Source organism: Euleptes europaea, chromosome 6 (genome assembly GCF_029931775.1).
Source record: "Euleptes europaea isolate rEulEur1 chromosome 6, rEulEur1.hap1, whole genome shotgun sequence".
Classification (NCBI taxonomy): domain Eukaryota; kingdom Metazoa; phylum Chordata; class Lepidosauria; order Squamata; family Sphaerodactylidae; genus Euleptes; species Euleptes europaea.
This window is the reverse complement of record NC_079317.1, coordinates 84,670,577-84,690,746: the sequence shown is the minus strand read 5'-3', so window position 1 is coordinate 84,690,746 and position 20,170 is coordinate 84,670,577. Positions and strand designations below refer to the sequence as shown.

The window sequence follows — 20,170 nt, the reverse complement described above, 5'->3', positions numbered from 1 at the left end:
TGATACAGGATGCTAAGTTATCAACAGTTTTGGCATTACGTGGGAAGATCCACAGAGATTTCACAATTTTTACCTGCTTGGATTCTGAAAACAGTTCTTATGAAGCAGTCAGGGGAGAGGACGGTAATTTGAAGAGGCATTACTATGTCAATTTTCTGACTGAGTATACATTTATCTCCAAAGATGACGCAGCTTGTTTGATTCAAGCAACCGGTACAAATATGTTGCAATTACCCTATTGTGTATAGAAATATGGTTCATACTGGGACAGAGACATTGGGGGGGGGGGTTTGTAGGATATGGTAAAGATAATAGTGAGCTTTGCTGGCACATAAATTGCTTTCTCAAAGCAATACAGGTGCAATCACAGGTTTATGTTTGGATTTATGTAAAAAGTGAAACACTTGCCCAAGAAATCCATAGAAATCAATGGCATGTTTTCATCCTGCTTTAGATTCCTGGATCCTGAACTTACAAATGAAGCAGCTCTGTTCAAACAGGCTTCAGACCAATGTGTGTTTACTTGGGAGGAAGTCCCAGTGAACTCACTGTGGTGTGCTTCTGTGTTACTGTATGTAGGATTGGGCAACATGTCTGGTTAGGATTGCCCCATGTGTCTAACAGTGGCAAGACAGTCCAGTTACTAACATGTAACAATTCCACAGAGCAGTTTTCTTACTTTCATGCTTGGGAAAGCTACTGCTACTGAATTTCTGCACATTGTGCTGTTGCGAAAGATACCAGGGGGCAAAAGGGTATCTGCTCTAATTGTGACCAATGTGGATGTGAGTAGTCTTTGCAGGGCTGGAATGGGAGATGTGAATGTAGGATTAGGACCGGGAAGGGTAGGCACATTGTAGGGAAATTCATATATCTGTCCCAGCACTCCGGTATGCCATAAGGGCATATGGGACCAGAGCTGCCAGGAAAAGCAGGGCACTGCTATACCAAGATGTACCAAAGAATGGACTTCCGGTGGTGTCGTTGGGGTGAGTGCTACGTTTGCCCAGGAGCTCCTGGGTGAAATCCTAGTTTGCGTTAACCTTGGGGTATTTTATACACCCCAACCCGACCCTTGCAAGTGGGTTGGGTAGCAGGAATTCCCTGCAGCCCATTATTGCAGTTTGACCTCCTAAATACTCCGAGGGAGCTTTATAAGTCCCCCGGAGTTTTGGATGCTGGTCCTGCCTGGGCACTGAGGGAAAGAAATCACCAAAACGCAACTTCGGCATAAGACTCTACCCTCCACCACCTTATAACCAACATAAGGACTACTTTAAGACAAGAACCTCACCTCTGGATGCCCAAGTGAGTACACAAGAATCCCTCGTTTCTTACTGGCGTACTGAATAACCGGGGGAGGGGGGGTAGATGAAGATATTCCCAGTACCCTTATTCCTCCCTTAACTGAATCGGATAAGTTTGACTTACAAAATCCACCAGGATTGGAGACAGGAGCCTTATCAAGTTGATCAGTTTAAATCAAAACAAAGAGTTAGAAGGACGCTTATGAGATGGACTAAAATCCTTACCAATGAGAAGCAACCTTGAGGGAAGGGGAGGGAGAATTACTCTCTGAGTTGCCAGTGAAAAAAGGACTTCCTGCCACGTTTGCATAACAAGGGATCCCTTGGACCGGAAGACCCTCTATACCACCCTCTCTATCATCTGTTCTACAACAACAGGAAGTAAGTCGTAGGACCGGATACACGTCGCACTCGAGCAACATAGAAATAATTCTTGAAGGAAACAACCATCGAGAAGAGGTGGTAGAAGGTCCGCGGCGAAATCAACTTCCGGAATACTTCCTGGTTTGATCCGACCTAGAGCGTCCGGTAAAACTCGCTGGTACTCCAAATCTTTAACAAGCTGTTTTAAAGTGAAACTTTGACCTTTTCAATTTGGAAAAATTGTTAAGCTGATCATTGAACTATTCTCTATTAACTGCAAGCCAGAGGGCCCTGTCTGACGACATGTATTTTACCAGCCTTATTTCAATGTAAATGTCTGGATTTTATTTACAAATGTAAACGTCTGGAACTCACCCGTTTTGACTTATTACATAGCCCTGCCTTCACAAAATTAAAAGAAACTCCACAGCCTTAACCATGGAGAAAAAACTACAGGAGATGTTTATTAAACAATCTGAGGCAACAGTTAAACAATTTGAACAGATGACAACACAGATGGTGCAATTGATTTCAATGGTGACTACTCTTGACCAATCTGCACAAGCTATCAATCAGAAGATGGATGCTGTCACGCAAGATATAAAAGACGTCAAGACCCAAATTATGACTATGAAGATGGAAAAAGATGTCAAGGATCAAATGATGATCATAATCACAGACAAGCAAGTAATGGATTCTTCTGTCAAAAAGGTTATGGAAGTACATGAGGATATAAAAAAGAAGATAGAAGAACAAGAAAGCAACCTGCTTGTGACAATGAAAACAGACATACAACTGATGGATTTCTTAGTTAAAAGAGCTGTGGAGGGTCATAAGGAAACAAAGAAAAAGATAGAAAGACAAGAAAAACAGACTGAAGCAACACAAACCAACCAGAATACAGTTAAGATGAAGGTCAGAGAAAGCTGCCGAGAGAACAAAGAGATTTGGCTTTTACACCTGACTGATCCACTACAGATCCGGAAGGAAATATTAGATCATGGCTAAAGGTCTGGTTTGAATACAGGCATGGCTATTTACGGTATAAATTGAGATTTGGACATTACAAAATAAAATGGATTATACAGAAATTTTTTAAAAAAATATTGAAGATGATGATATTTAGTATGATTCTCAATGGCATTTAAATTTAAAGGATATTTTTAAATTCATGTTACAATGGCTGCAAAATTGTTAGATGGAGCCAAAGGGAAAGGGATGGATGTTCCAGAAAAAAGGGGATTAGATTAAAATGTTAGAGCTGGAGGAGATGGAGACTAATTCTTGGGATAACGGGAGATTTGGATGAATTATAGTGAACATATATAATATCTGGGGGAAATGGAAGGTTACCTTTTACTCTGATCCAAAATGTTAAATTTTATTTGATATGAAATCTTAGTATGAGATTAATATTAGGATCAGAATACATCAACAATGGACAGTTATACTTTATTAAGAGGTAGATGGAGGAGGGGGGAAGCCTATTTGTTTTATCTTTATTTCCAATCAAGACAACAATTGATGTATTTGTGACATTGATATTGTTTTTGAATTGTTGTTGATACTATGAAGAATTTATAGTTTTAAAAAACCAATAAAAATTTATATTAAAAAAAAAAGATGTACCAAAGAATCCAGGGCTCTGGACTCCATCTTGGTGACCTGTGCAAGCCTTGGGAGATGTCAGGTAGATATTGGTTGTTTGCATTCCTCTGACCTTGAGGTGGAAAAGCTGGAACAATAGGTAGTAAATGAGCCTCCCTTGCATGCTTAATGAAGTGCTCCAAGCAGACATCTGGAACTGATAGTACACCTTAATCCCATCAGAAATCAGAGTCCATTCATAGAACTCTGACCAGTCCTTTTGCATGGCTATTCTACTCTCCAGCTCTATCTAACTTGCACAGTAGATTAACCAGGACATTTCTTGTCCTCTCCCCCCTTCCTGGGAAGATCTCCCAAACATCAAAAAAATTATAGTAGAGTATTTACCGGTACTTAATCAGGCAAACCAATGTATTATTCCAATGTTGCCATCACCTCATGTCCTTTCATACTTTAATATCTTAGCCATCGGAGAAGTAATAAAACCTTTTGTCCCTGGCAAAGTCCATTGTTTTGCCAGTTACCTCATGCAGCATTAGAGCTCATTTCCCCCCCTATAAGTAGTGGCCTTTTTGCCACTCAAAGGTGTGCATGTTTCGCCTGGATCCAAGACACCCACCCCTTATGTCCATAAGGCTCTTTCCTTCTGAGAGACGCAGGTAGTTTCCTCTGCCACTCAGCACTGCTATCATTGGGACATTGCCATTCATCTGGATAGGTGAATATCGTCCTCAAACCCTCATAACCTTGTGTCCAACAACTCCTCCTCTCTTTTATTTCTTAGGCTCTTAAGTGTATCGGGTGTGCGATTTTATTGCTGTATATGTGTGTGTGCGCTTAAAACCATTTTCAATAAAAATCCCTTAAAGTTATAACGCTTCCTTATTTAAGAGTTCTTCCGCTGGTGTGCTCATCCTCGTAAAAACTAAAAAACTCCCTCTTGCTAAGTTAGTCCCCAACAGCTAATTCCCCCCAACTCAAATGGAGACAATCTGAAAGGGGTAACAATATGGATGATCCTCACAAACCAGGCTTGGCAGGGGATCAAGTACTGCCAGATGATACATGGCAGAAAATGACAGGGAACAGTCAGAGGAGAGACTCCCTGTTTCTCAGAATGTGGGCAGCTCTCTCCAATCTGTTCCTCCTTGTCCATGCAAAGGAAGTTAAATCATGCCATAAATATCCAGTACTGACTAGCTGCAATAATCCTATTTAGATGAAAATTTTAAACTGCAAAGATCAATGCAATAAGAGCATGGCAAAGGCCCAGCTTACAGATGTGCGTTCATTTTTCAAAGGCTGAGGAAATTGGAGAAAATGAAGCTGTGCCTTCTCACATCTGTCCCTTCTATAATTTTTTCCCCACCCTTCCCCTCAGCCGCTACAGGGGAAAACCAGAGTCCTACTTGTTGTAGGCAATGCCAGGGAAGAAAAAGATGAGAGAATCCATGACTGGAGGCCATCTTCCCTCAAGAGAGTCTTTGCTGGTGTGATGCATATTTTCATGCAGCTGTCCTTAACTGGTTGGAATGGGCAGCTGCAGGAAAATATGCATCACACCAGCAAAGACTCTATTATTAATAAAATAAAAAGTAATACAGACAAATGAAGAGAAGGAAATAAATAAAGGTGTTCCATAAGCAAAGTGGCTTCTCTTGTTTATCTTTTCCAGGGTTCTCTCTCTCTCTCACCATCTCTTATGCTATTTGGCCTTGAGCTCCAGTAACACACCACGCCTTTGTCTACTCAGTGGCTTTTTAATACGCACCCATGCAATTTTATAATATTTCTCTCTCTCGCTTTGCAAACATTACTGTGTCTCTTTCTTTAAAAAGCAAACAATATTTGTCGCATCAAGCTATAATGTTAGATAGCAGATTGGAATAAGACATGTTGGGGGTGAATGATAGCATAAAATTGTAAATGCCAGTAACAAGATTTTAAACTCATTATAATCGAAATTAAGATAACTTAGATAAAAGAAAGACCAGCGAATAATTGCTTATATATCTACTTAATTATAGAAACAAGTGTTTGCATAGACTGAAAGAATATCATTAGATGAAAAATGTATTAGAACCACTCTATTGAATATTGGAGGAAGATCTTGTTGCAGATATGATGTGTGAAGAGTGTGTGATGTATTTGAAGTTGTTTATGTTTTAATAAAATAATTTAAAAAATTAAAATATATTTGTCACATCATTTTTACAGCTACCAACAGTTCATTTGGGCTTTGACAATGGATCATCTGCTTTACTGTTCTAACAGCACCATATCAGTGGAAATAAGAAAGTTAGAAATAGTGGGTTGGATCCTGTTCATCCTTTCTGACACTCTACTCCAATGAAAGGAACCTTCCCATGATGCAAGATGTTGACGTCAGGGGAAGGCTCCTTGCAACCAAGCCATGTGCTTCCACTAGCACAAAGGAGCACCAGGATCCAACCCAGTATTTATGCTCTTCCTGCCAAACACCCTGTTATATACCACATTTAATATGCTGACCATCACTTAAATAGTATAGGAGGGCTCTCCCCACTGCAAGTCACCCACATGAACATAAACTTTTACGTGGGGAAGTAACAGGATTCCAAAACTGTGATTCCACAATAATTAATCTCTCTTGGTGTCCTGGGCAATGGCTCAGGAAGGAAGAATGTGCTGACGGGATCCCTTCACAGAAGGTTCACATTCTACCTTTCATGATGTAGCTTGGAATTGGCTGGGACCAGAAAGGCTCTGAGAGGGACTCCTGATCTCCAGCAGAGAATTCTCAGAACCCTCATTACACTGTCATTCCCAGGATTCCTTCTGTGAAGCGATTAATAATATTTGGAGAGTATAGATATGTTCTGCCACTACCCTGGTTCTTGTTTCCTCATGATGGCCATGTACACATTTATGGTTAAACTAGGAACTCTTTAATTCCATGGACTCAAATGAGGAACTGCAGGATAGGCATGTTTAAAATAGATAAATAAATAGAAACCATTGATAAAATTCAAGCAAAATTAAAGAGTTCTCCCATTTATAATCATAGAGTTGGAAGGGGTCATACAGGCCATGTAGTCTAACCCCTGCTCCATGCAGGAGGAGCCGAAAGCATCCCTGACAAGCGTTTGTCGAAGTGCTACTTGAAGACTGCCAGTGAGGGGGAGTTCAGCACATCCCTAGGCAGCTGATTCCCTTGCTGAACTACTCTTAAGGTAAAAAAAATAATCCTAATATCCAGCCAGTACTTTTCCGACCGTAATTTAAACCCTTTATTGCGAGTCCTATCCTCTGCTGCCAGCAGGAACAGTTCCCTGCCATCCTCTAAGTGAAAGCCCTTCAAATATTTCAAGAGAGCAATCATGTCCCCCCTCAACCTCCTCTGCTCCAGACTGAACATTCCCAAGTCCCTCAGCCTTTCCTCATAGGGCTTGGTCTCCAGGCTCCCGATCATCCTCATCGCTCTCCTCGGCACCCACTCCATTCTGTCAACAACCTTTTTGAAGTGAGGTCCCCAGAACTGCACACAGTAGTCAAGGTGCAGTCTGACCAACGTGGTATACAACAGGACTATGACATCTTGCTATTTGGATGTTAAGCCTCTGTTGATACACCCAAAGATGACATTAGCCTTTTTGTTTTTGTTTTTGTTTTGCTGCTGCACCACCACACCGGCTGCTTATATTTAGCTTACAGTCCATCTGTACCCCCAAGTTCTTGTTTATACACACTGCTACCCAGAAGTGTATCTCTTGGGCTAGGGGGTCAGGCCTGGACACATGATGCTTCCTACTCCTCTGCAGAGAATCACCAATGACCAACACTTGTCTTTTCCTTCCAATGCTATTTCTTTGTATCCCCATGCCCTCCTCACTCTGTCTTTCTTATATTTGTGGTTCTTCCTCTGTCAACGTTTCCATCACTGTCACCACTGCAAGGGCCTGGAATCGATTCCTGTGTTCCAGTGGCACTGAGTGCAATCTCGCTTGAAGCTTTTGAGGTTGTGCTCGGAGGAGTGCTCTGAGGAGTCTTGTTAGGAGAGTCAACCACACTGTTGTCCCTTTGACCAGTCTCCCATCCCTATGCAGGGCATCATGGCTTCTGTTAATGAAATCCTCCCCTTCCTTGATCTCATGAAGGGCAGTAATTAGGGCTGCCAGGTCCCCTGTCTTCTCCCGTGGGAGGCTATGGGGCTGCGGTTGGGATTGCATACACACGGCCTCGCAAGGGCCTCACAAGGGGCCTTTTCCTCTTAGTTTGAGTGGTAAAGCAGCCCTTTACCACTCAAACTAAAAGGAAAAGGTCCCTCGCGAGGCGGCACTTCCAGTTGTAAACCGGAAGTGCCATGCGCACGGTGTGTGCATGCGCATGCACGTTTGCCTGCCGACCCTTAGGTGGTCAGTGGGCAGAGGGGTGAATTGCCGGGGGTTTGCCCGCCACCACCAGGCACCTGGCAACCCGAGCAGTAATCCTTTCCTCCAGGCTCTGAACCTTCCCTTCTAAAAGCCCTAATGTGAGCTCCAAGCTGGGAGCGCAGCTGGAGTCAAGGTCGAGTAGCTCAGCAGTTTGTTATGACAGCCTGCGCCCCGGATAGCTGTAATCTCTCATGGGAACCAGAGTCAGCCTCGTATCCAACGGTGCCTTTCTTATGTATAACCGATGAGATATGTTTCAACCTGCCCGCCTTTCCCCACTTGAGTCCTCGTCCCTTTTCCTGTAAGTTGTTGCCTTTCACCTTATGCTTCCCAAATAAATGGCTTCTTAGACAACTCTGTTTGGATGTTCTGTTGTTCGGGATTTGACAGGTGGACTCAGACCTTACACCTATCAACCTACACTTTTGACAAGTGAAGTCTTGTCCTCAGGCAGGAATACAAACATGATGCACTCCCTGCAGATGAGTGGAAATGGGCCTTGAGCATTCATCCTCACCTTCCAAGTGGATTCCTTCACCCTGAAATTTCCCTGGTGCGTTGATGTAACCTGAAACTTGCAGACCTGACCAAATGTCTACCTAAGCCAAAAGGAATAACACATACAGCAATGTAAAAGCTTCTTAGATACTTACAGGGGCCCCAGGCCCAATCTCTGATGAGGCGGAGCCTTACAGTTCAAAGGCTCACAGACCCCGCCTCTCAGCAGCAACAGCAGAGGGCGCGGTCAGCAATTAACCCCAGGCAAACAAACCTTCCTCACTCAGCAACAAACTAGACAATAGAAGTAGAAAAGGGCAAGAGTCCAGTTGCACCTTAAAGACTAACAAAAATATTTTCTGGCAGGGTATGAGCTTTCTGAAGAAGTGAGCTGTGGCTCACGAAAGCTCATACCCTACCAGAAAATATTTTTGTTAGTCTTTAAGGTGCTACTGGACTCTTGCCCTTTTCTACTCCTGCAGACAGACTAACACGGCGACCCACTGTGGATTATCTTCATGGAAGGCACCACATTTAGCCGTACAGAATGGAAATCCATCAACCTTGTGAAGAAACTCACACAGGTACAGACAGACATCATTTTTCTCACCAAATGCAGAAGACTCAACATCATACCTAAGGGACTAAGAATAAAGAATCCACTGCAGTCTGCTTACCCCACTAACCTAGACAACAGAAGACCAAACCAATCAGAAACCCCTCTCCAGCAGGCTACAAGCATCCACTCACCCTCAAACAGGGTCCCCTCTCACAGCAACCTCAGTTAATGATCCCCAGCAGTTTAGGAAAGGCAAAGCGAACACTCACCTTGCCAGCAGCTCTGTCCCCTTCCCTTCTCCCAGCCCAGCTGATTCAGTTCTGCCTCTGACTCCAACCACATCACTAAGGAAGCCTTACGGCTCACAGCCCCTACCTCTCAACAGCCACAGCAACAGCAGAGGCAGGGCCAGCAATGAACCCCAGGAAAACAGACAATCCTCACTCAACAACTCGCCAGCAGCTCTGTCCCCTGCTCCTTCTCCAAGCCCAGTTGACTCAATTTAAATTTATTTAAATAGCTATGCATAGCAGCTGTGAGGTTGGGCCATTTGGATTGGGGCCATGGGTCTTGAGGGGGGGGGTGTTCTAGCCTACGACTTTCCTAATGAAAATGAAAATTGTCTACCAGGAGCTCCTTTTTGCCCAGTTGAGGAAAATTATTTACAGGCTCTGGAAGCTGTGTGTCTATTGCTTAATCACGGTGCTGCAAAACTATGATAAAGCTGGTTTAAGTCAGCTGCTACAAGTCACGCTGATGACAAATGTCGTAGGACACACCACACTATTCCTCTTACTCTGCTTCCCAATTGCCTGGCATATAATCATGCACATTGTCATGCCACCTCCTTCAAGCTACTCTCCCAAAGTAATAAACGTTGTGTTGTGTGCCTCTAATTCACTGTCTCTGCCCATTCAATAGCAATAGTCTACAAAGCATTTCCTCCACCATCATCTTTTTCTTCACTATCCTGTGACCACCACAAGCATCTTGCAAAGCCTTTTAACAGAATTAGACTTGGACACTCCCTAAGGCAAGATCTGTGTCACTTCTTATGCATCTCTGCAGACATCAACAAAGAGCACATGCAACAAACAAGCCTTTAAATGGTGCATAAATAGAGGACAACTTCATAAACAATATTGCTTTCCTGTCACGGTTATCCAGTTATAGGAACAAAATACGTCCACGTCCAGCTACAACCTCTGCTAAACAGAGAATGGAAAGGATTGGTACGCTGGCTTCTAGATTATTTCCCTAAGCCTGACTGGATCTTGCATTCAGTGAAGAACCTGACAGAAGCATGGGTTTTTAAGTCTTCTGGAATGCTCAAGAAGTATCTACAAAATCCCAAGAGTCATTTTCTCCTCTCAGAAGCTACTCACTGTTGCTTGGAGAGGTCTTGTGGGTATTCCCATTGTTAGATGACTAGTCTGGATTTGGGTTAATGCAATTTTAACATGTCAAAATTCCATATGTACTAATAACTTTTTAACATATACATCAGAACTTCCCTGATCTGAACGACCGCATAACGTACATATACTGCATTTTCCACATGACAATGCCATCTTATACAATGACAGCAATTCTAAGCATCCAAACTTGTAATTTAGAAATGCGAATACTTACGAAGAGAACAAACATGCCATTTTTACTCCACAAATCCTAAACTATTTCCTGTATTCTGGATGTCCAACAGACCACAGGGGATGGAGGAGGCTATGGAACAGATTCAGTACTCTGCCAACACAAGCCAGATGCAGCAAAATGAGTAGTGGCTTCCAAAGAACTGGTCTTTTCCTGGCAAAAACAAAGGAATGGTACCATCTGCTTTCCTCTCACATTGCATTTTTCCAGCTAAAGTCTACTCTGACAACTCTGCTGGCACAGCCCCAAGACTAGCAGCCAGAAAACAAGGCATTTAGATACACTAAGGGCGTTCCCAGAGGATTAAAAAAAAAAAATCTGGATGTAAACACTTTTACTAGCCCATACCTAATACTACTGGTGAAGTAGAGGAAATCCAATACTACTGGTAGAGTGGAGAAAAGAGAGGGCAAAGAAAATTTTCTGAAGTGATTTCTTTTTAAGATGAGAAATTAGCACTTCCATGCTGAGGAGGGTGAATGCATGCTCCCAAAAGCAACATTATAAAATGAAAAAGAGACAAGAATGTTCAAAAAATGATAAGGCATTGTGGGCAAGGTAGGGTGGGAGTATAACATCTATACTTCGAGGTGTGGGAGTATAACATCTATACTTCGAGGTGTTTGTTCCTTTCGTTTTTAAAGCCCTTCATATCCCTTCACCGTAATGCTCAAATTCGGAAGGAAGGAAGGAAGGAAGGAAGGAAGGAAGGAAGGAAGGAAGGAAGGAAGGAAGGAAGGAAGGAAGGAAGGAAGGAAGGAAGGAAGGAAGGAAGGAAGGAAGGAGGTTCAGATTAAGGGCCTGGGGCAGACGTTATGCTGTTTGTCAACTATGCCATTGTTACTGTCCGATAGATACTAAGGACACTCATATAATCATATTCTACATGACATCCACAACTGCAGTGCAAGCAGTAACAAAATAGTGTGATATAACAGGAAGGTATAATAGCGTGTACCAAGAAAATCCACTTGTTGAGGGAAACACATTTGGGATCCCATCAGCAACTGGATAATTGCTGCTAAATAATTGTGCAGTGAAAGAGTAATTGATAAAAACCATAACATAATGAATTCTGGCTCTGTTAATACAGGTATAAATGTCAAGTAAAAACCACAAATATGATTATAACATCATGAGCGGCTATGAAAAGCAACATCCTAAAACATTTCTGCAAACACTGATGATGATTATACAGACAAAAATAGACTTGGAAATATGTAAAACCATATGGTTAGTGACATTATAGCAAATTAAAATCATACAAGACTGCACAGCACATACATATTTCCATCTACAGGTTGTTCCACTAATAGAAAAGAGATAATACAAAGGAACGTCATTCAGGAAGCTAGCCACCGAAAAACAGATAGTTAAGAAGAATAAGGCGAAACAAACAGGAAACAATGTGCTCTCTGATGCGGTAGATCATAATATATGCTGCATAAAACTTGAGAACATCAGTCATTCCAGCTGGTGTATGTATGTGGTAGGATATCTTTTCCTGGTATCCAGTGTGTTTTATAGGGCTTTTCCTTGTAGTCTCTTGCACTTAGTTCCCTCTTAGGTAGTCTACCATTTCGGTGTTTCCTTTTATTGCCTGTAAGTGTTTTACTATTGTCTTGGTATTTTCTAATGTTGGCTGTATGATCTTATTGATTTCAGACATTACATTGCTTTGAGCTTGACACAAGGTTAGGCAGCTAATAAATAATCTAAATAAGCAAGAGGCATCTCTGTTTATGCAAGGATTCAGTAGTTCTGAGCACATCAAAGCCCTGAAGAATAGTTGCTTCTGATAGTAAACTTGATGCTCCTCTGCCTAGTAGAAGGGCAGCAAAACAGGCCCATTCTTAGACAAGGCAGGGACTTGTGCATACCAAGGAGACTATATATAAGCTACTAAAGGTAAAGGTCCCCTGTGCAAGCACTGGGTCATTCCTGACCCATGGGGTGACGTCACATCCCGACGTTTCCAAGCAGACTTTGTTTGCAGGGTGGTTTGCCAGTGCCTTCCCCAGTCATCTTCCCTTTACCCCCAGCAAGCCGGGTACTCATTTTACCGACCTCGGAAGGATGGAAGGCTGAGTCAACCTTGAGCCGGCTACCTGAAACCAACTTCCGTAGGGATCGAACTCAGGTCGTGAGCAGAGCTTTTGACTGTAGTACTGCAGCTTAACACTCTGCGCCATGGGGCTCCTATACAAGCTTCTACAGTGAACCAAAAGATAAAAAGAATCCTAATGAGAATGTTGGAGGCAATTTAGCTTTAGTTGAGGGGGGGACATAAGGAAGTGGAAAATTGGCCTGTTCGTGTCTCTAAGAGCATATGTGATTTTGAAGGGAAATATTTGAATCAGAAGATACACATCAAGAGGTACCCATCTCCTAACCCTAATTCCATCATCACTCACCAGTCTAGTAGAATCATAGAATCCTAGAGTTGGAAGGGACCACCAGGGGCATCTAGTCCAACTCCCTGCACAATGCAGGAATTTCACAACTACCTCCCCCACACTAGGGCTGTCGATTCGGTTTGGCCCGAACCGAAAAATAGCCGAATTTCCCCTGATTCGGCAGTTTTTTGTTCAAGACGAACCTAACTCAAAAACGGCGGGAAAACGGGGGAGCTGAATTCAGCGAGTTTGGGAGTTCACGAATAAATTCGGCAAAGTCAGGCGCAGCAGCATAACCGTCAGTAAGCAGCATTCTCCCCTGGCCAATCGGTGGCCAAGCTGGGTCTTCTTCTGGCCAATCAGTCAGGATTGAGTACTGGAGGAATCAGCTGCTGCGCGGCCCGGCCGGGGAGAGAAAGAGAGAGAAATCCTCTTGGGGGGGTGCGTGTGCACATTCGCTCCTTTCCATGGCTGCAGGGGGCGCATTTTTGGGGGTAGAGACCCAAACTTTCAGCGGAGCTTCAGACGAGCCTTCTTAAGAGACCCCCCAAGTTTTGTAAACATTGGGTCAGGGGGTCCCGAGATATGGGCTCCACCCCTTTTCCCTCCCCCTTTTCCATTTCCGTGGCTGCAGGGGGTGCTTTTTTGGGGGTGCAGCCCCCAAACTTTCAGCATAGCTTCAGACAAGCCTTCTTAAGAGACCCCCCAAGTTTTGTAAAGATGGGTTCAGTGGGGGCAGAAATATGGGCTCCCCCCTTTTCTATAATTTTTCTCCTGTGTGTGTAGGGGGGGAAAGCAGAGTCTCTGTGTGTGTGGGGAGGGAGCAGTTTCTGTGGGTGGGGGGGAATCCAAAGGGGGCTTTCGCCTGTTCTGCCTGGGGTGTGTGTGCCCCCTCGAGTCTCTCTCTCCCTGGTTTGAGGGGGGGCTTCATTTGTGTGTCCTCAGGTTTTCCCTCATTCATAAGATTGGTTAGGTCTATTTTGATGCTTGCTCAAAACTGGTTTTCAAATGGTGACTTAAAGAATGCATTTGCCTGGTCCCGACTCGAGTCCGATGCAAAAGGGGAAATTCCACCCCCTCCTGCTCATTATGCATAGCTAGCTGCCTCTGTCCCTTTCCATGGTTTGCAAACTCCCAGGTGTCAGGTGTTGCTTTGCATGGTTGCAAACGTGTTGTTTTGCATGGTTGTGTTGCTTTGCAGTTGTGTTGCTTTGCAGTTGTGTTGCTTTGCAAACTTCTTCGCACCTGCCCCGCCCTTGCTCCCCGCAGCTCAGCTGTTTGTCGGGGCTGGGAGCTTTGTGCATGGGCGGCAAGCTCTGCTCAGAGATGCACATTAAGGGTGGGGGGACCGCTTTCGGGGCCCATATCTCAGCCCCCCCTGACCCAATCTTTACAAAACATGGGGGGTCTTGCAAGAAGGGTCCTTTGAAGCTCCGCTGAAAGTTTGGGACCTCTACCCCCAAAATTGCCCCCCCCGGAGCCGCAGAAAAGCTGGGTTGTGTTTTTAATGGCTTTATTCGGCCAAATTTTTTTCCTGAACTTTGAATTCGTGCCGAATTGCACGGACCCGAAGCGGGGGAGTTCGGACTTCGGCATATCCCAAATCCAGACGGGCCGAATTTGGCCGAATCTGAACTATACCGAATTTATTTTTCAACAGCCCTCCCCCCCACACACCCAGTGACCCCTACTCCATGCCCAGAAGAGGGCAAAGATGCCCTCCCTCTCTTGAACTACCTACGGTCATAGAATCATAGAGATCAGTTCACCTGGAGAAAATGGCTGCTTTGGCAATTGGACTCTATGGCATTGAAGTCCCTCCCCTCCCCAAACCCTGCCCTCCTCATTGTCCATCCAAAAAACCTCCCGCCTGTGGCGAAGAGGGACCTGGCAACCCTATATGTAATTGCAACATCGTAAAGCTGTTTGCTGTGTGGCATCTTTCTATGCTACCTGTCAGCTGCAATCCTGTTACGCCCAGTTATCAAGAGGGCAGGTTTGTGTTTGCACAGAAGGTTCTGGGGTGCCTTGAAGAGTTTCCCACAGTCTGGCACCTCTCTGAACTGTTTATTTCAGCACAACAGGCTTATGCAGTGCTGCCATCCCACCGTCTCTGGAGGCTGGCTGTGCTGGCGTAGCAGCAGTGGCCAATTGTGTGCCCTCTTCTTAGCGCCAACAGTTATACCGCAGCTAAGCGGCGCTCTTCTTTTTCTGCTTCCTTGATAGAACCAGCCTTAAGGTAAATTAGCAATACAATGCTTTCTGCCTGTTGTTGTGGGCATAAAGTGCCGTCAAGTCGCAGCCAATTTACAGCAACCCAATAGGATTTTCAAGGCGTGAGACTAACAACGCAGATGGTTTGCCATTGCCTTCCTCTGCATAGTGACCCTAGTATTCCTTAGTGGTCTCCCATCCAAGTACTAACCAGGATTGACCCTGGTTAGCTTCCTAGAGCTGACGAGATAGGGCTAGCCTGTAGTTACCATTTCCCTAAAAAATTTTAAAAGTATTGACAGCAATTTCATTTTAATATAGTCAATGACATCACATCGTCCCTGTGAGGGACTATGTACATGGCAAGTGTACTTTTTGAGGTGCAAGTTGTACAGCTTTTTAGAAACTGTGGTCCTATAAATGCGTATAAATGCCCTGGGCAAGTTTGCCACGTCGAACTGGAACTTCTTTTTCCTGGGCTTTAAAAGCATTCGCACGATCTTTTTGAGTGGGGAAGGTGTCCAGATGGGCAGCTATTTTCCCAAATCTTGGTAGGTGCCACAGGGGATCCAGCTTTACTGGTATTTGATGTCTCTTCACCATAACAGCAAACGTGTCGTACATTTTCGCGTGCCTTTTCTTTTCAAACTTCTCTGTCTGCTCATGAACCAGGTTAGCATTTCTCTGTTCCTGAAACCATAAGTCTTGGAACTTGTGTTGAAGAACATCTATGATGGGTGTGTGAGGGCGGTTGTGCGCCCCATAGGTCATTGCATCAGGAAGACGGGGCGGATCTTTTGGAAACCTCTTGGTATCTTGTTCTTTGACGCGTACTTCATGGGCCTGGCGATACAGGTCGTGTTCCTGTGCAGTTATCAGACCAGCCTTAATTCCTTTGTAGTTCAGGGTAACAAAGTCCTTTGGCTTCTCTTCTCGTTTGGGGACAGAGGGAGGCATTACCTGCCAGTGCGCTATGGCTTCAGGGACTCCTCCATCTCTTCCACGCAGGGATAATCCATACACAAAGGCTGACCCAGGAAGCTTTGTGCATATTCTGCGCGTCCTTCCTAGCTCAGGCTTGAGAATGAGGTGATTCTGCAGCATGGAATCTCTCACCTCCCCAAATCTCTCATTGACTGAATTTGCCTTGATGTCAGCTTTTGTCAGGGGTAACAGAGGAGGGGGACAAATGTCACTAACACTCGCTCTCCTTTTTGTCTTAAGATGGGGCTGCCTTCCAAATGAATCCATTGCTGATAAATGAGTATTAAACAGACACTTTCATGCTTCGGCTCTCTCTTTCTCTCTTGCACAAACATTTATGATGCAGCCTTTTTAACCACTTGAGTGCAACTTGAAGCTTTGGTGTGACATCACAAACCATGCAAAAAAATGTATTGTTGTGATTCACTGTGTCATCAAAGCCTGATCAGTAAACCACTCAGTACAAGGTTTGTGAGTGGGGAGGGGAAAAGCGCTGTCAAACCAAATGGCTTTGAGAAGTAATTTTACATAGCATTCTTAGAGTCTTCTCAGGTGTGTAACTTCTGTTGCTGGGAAAAGTTCACCCTTAATTCCTAAATAGCTAAATTGCTAAAAGTCATAAAATAAACAATTTGTAACCCTTTCAAAGCTTTTTTTCTCCTTTTAAAATTGACATTAAATGTTCCATCTATTCCAGGATATCTATTCCTTTTACCTTATTGTGTGATTTAATGAGCAGACCGCTAGCAAGTCCACCATGAGATGAATCTTAATTCTATCCTGAAGTATGCCTGTCTGGAGATGTACAATTTTTGGAACTTTTGAAGCCATGGGAAACAACATGCCCCCCCCTTTTGTGTATGTGTGTGTGTGAAATTGAAAGTTTGGAGGAAACGGAAATATATTCAAAACTTAACTTTCCAGTCAGCCTCACACCTATTTTGGTGATTTATCGGCATAAAATACATAATTTGTACCTTAGCATATAAATTTGTATTAATTCAGACATTTAGGGAATTCAAAAGTATAAATGCCACACAAAGCAATCCTAAGAACACTTTCATGGGGGAGTAAGCTGAACAGACCTAAGTAGACCTGCTTAGGATGGCTCTCCATTTCCTACAAGCAAAATTATAAAGACAATCAATCCTAAAGTGAGACAGAGCTGCAAACTGCTGCATTCCATGCTGTCTTAGCACATTTCTCTCATTCCAACAAGGGAAAAATATATGTTTCATAGAGGTTTTCCAGTGTTCCCCAGTTTCTCAATGGAAAATTGGGGGGGGGGCTTCAAGTTTTTCATACTATGCATTTTGAGAGGAAAAAACCTTGTCTTAAAAGCAGTTCATTTAAAAAATCAAGGGTTGTTTCCCCCTCCCCGAGTGTTCTCCAAAGTTTCCATGGGGAAAATGGGAGGGGGGGTCTTTAGACTTTCATGTCAATAAATTAATTCATTTCAAATAAAAATATTTCATATGCATTTTTTCAGGGCTCCCCAAAGTTTCCCAATTTTTAACATCAGAAAAATTGGGGGAGGGTTAACTGTTTGGGGAAAAACCTTCTAAAATTTGTTCTAGGGTTTTTTATTATTATTTCTAAGCCTTCACATCTCTAGGCCCTGCATAAGAACTAGGCTCCATGAACCGTATCCTACACCCTTGATTCTGCTCCCACCTTCCTTCCCTTCACCTTTCTCGGTTTCCTCTCATTGCCTAAAGCCATTCAATCTAGAACTAAATAAGGCACCATTAAAATAGAAAAAAAGGATAATATGTGAGCAAACAAGCACTTTACACCCATGTAACAGATAATATAGTTCACTAATTCAAGCCACATTTGAGAATCCAGAATTATCACTTAGAACGGGAATCTTTGTTTTATTCTAAGAACTGATACAGTTTTTAGATATATTTGCTATGAATAGAGCAACATATCTACATGCTTGTTTTAGTGATGGTATGATTGAATTACAGATCTAATCCTTGGCAGTATGACCAGTATAAAAGGTTAAAGTTGCATACACCCCACTATTCAGTACATTCAATTATCTTTTATCACATGTTGTGAGATCAAATATATATAACATGTACAGTAAGACATAAAGGGGAAGATGACTGGGGAAGGCACTGGCAAACCACCCCGTAAAAGTCTGCCTAGTAAACGTCAGGATGTGACATCACCCCATGGGTCAGGAATGACCCGGTGCTTGCACAGGGTACCTTTACCTTTAAGACATAAACTCCAGAGTGAATTGAACAACCGGTACACATATGTTTCCACTTGAATATATTTTCACTTCCAGTTTGAGCGGAGTTTTAATGTTTGCTTCTATTTAAAGAAACCTGCAGAGCTTTTGAAATGTGTGTTCTGGAAGAAAGCTATTTTCCCACTGCATGGGAAAACATGTTCTGTGCTTAGACATGAAATAATAATTCACCGATTGAAACACTTATTAGGAAGCAAGCCCAATTTGACATCAACTGGACTTCCTTCCAAGAAAAAGTGGCTAGCAGCGGCTGCACCCTAATGAGGGGAAGTTAAACTACAAGCACAAAAAGTAATTAGCCATTTTAATCTCCAGGTTTTAATTCCAAAGCTTCCTCCTCCACCAGCTGACTGCCACGTTCACATTTAAGATGTTCAGTATCGCTTATAATAAAAAGCATTCTGGAGCAAATCAAAATGGCTCGTGTTAGATACAAGGTGTGGACGCGTAGCCTTTCACCAGATCATTTAACAAAACAATCCATCATCAAGAAAGGAACATAAGAGTGCTTTTTTTTTTTTTTGCAACAGTACACATGAACAACATAATCCATTTTTAGTTCTTAATGAGCAATAAGCCCCCTACAAAACCAAATAGTGAGGGAAAGGCTGCGGGGAGCCAGAAGCCCCCTCTTCTCTCCCTCTCCTTCCCAAACAGCTTAATTGTTATGCTAATTTCCTGCAGCTTTCAAAGGCAACTAAGCTCATTACCCTCGAAGCATTAAAAATTAGAACTCTCGCAGAACATGATTAACATTTATCTTTTAGATCAACATTTTATCCATTTGTGTGGTGGGGGGGAAGTCCCCTCCTCTTACAGTGTCTTTTGAAGTTCCCAGTTTCTTCAGCCCATCTAATGGCAGAAGGTCAGCAGAGTCCTTGTGGTTAAACTGAACAGCCTGCTTCATTCTCCTCTGTTGCCGGAGAGATGCAGCTTCCCTCATGTCCACGTCCTTCCTTGTTGGCTCGGTGAGGATCCCCGAGTAAAACATTATTTGGTTCTGTCCGCCTCTCTTCCTCTCCCAAGCTGCGGCTGTGCTCCTGTACAGAAAGGAAGGCTTCAGCGATCTATTGTGTGCGCTTTATAACAGAATCCGCGTGACGTTTTGAGAACAGCAGATAGCCCAGCCAGTGCAGTGTAGTAAAGGAGGGGTTATGCACATGAGACTGTGTTACACATCCAAGCTCAGAATCAATCTGGGGAATTAAGTCGCTCCCTGCCTTCCTTTTGGAAAACAGTATTTGCCAGAGGCTGGCCTGCCGTGCGCGCTTCATTCATCCAAGAAAAGCAACACTTCCCAAAATGAGCATGCCGTTTCATTTAAAGCAGTCTGCGGGCGAAAACGCATGGTCGCTTTAGCCTCCTTTATTCCCTGTTTCAGCCAGGATTCAGCCAGGATCGAACGCACATTTGGCGAAACGCATGCGTTCGATCCTGGCTGAATCCTGGCTGAAACAGGGAATAAAGGAGGCTAAAGCGACCATGCGTTTTCGCCCCACGTAACCTTTCCTTTTTGTAAAAGGTTATGTGGTCTTTATGTGTTTGTTTATTTACTGCGTCTATTAGTCCGACTTTTCTTGCTGAGGCTCAGAGCAGATGAAACAGTATGAATCAATCACACTCCATAAGAAGAGAAATCTAATAAGGACAGTGTAGGTCAATACAAGAGGAAGGCACCGGCAAACCACCTCTGTTAGTCTCTTGCCATGAAAACCCCAAAAAGGGGTCGCCATAAGTCGGCTGCGACTTGATGGCACTTTATACACGCACAGGTCAATAGAATCAGTATGAGGAGACATCCATTCGGGCTGCCAGTTCCCTCTGCACCACCGGCCAGATGTTTTTGGGGCGGGGCCTGAGGAGGGCGGGGTTTGGGAAGGGGAGGGACGTCTATGCCATAGAGTCCAATTGCC

At 43.6% G+C, this 20,170-nt stretch overlaps 1 protein-coding gene across 2 annotated transcripts in view; it reads right to left on the bottom strand.

The window, feature by feature from the left end:
* NRIP3 (nuclear receptor interacting protein 3) overlaps positions 1–19,248 on the bottom strand; it is a 41,253-nt gene extending 22,005 nt beyond the window's left edge. For both annotated transcript variants that reach the window (XM_056851154.1, XM_056851155.1), the window contains exon 1: positions 19,075–19,248. In XM_056851154.1, coding sequence (XP_056707132.1) covers positions 19,075–19,248 — 174 coding nt within the window. The remainder of the gene's footprint in view (positions 1–19,074) is intronic.
* Positions 19,249–20,170: the final 922 nt, after the last annotated feature.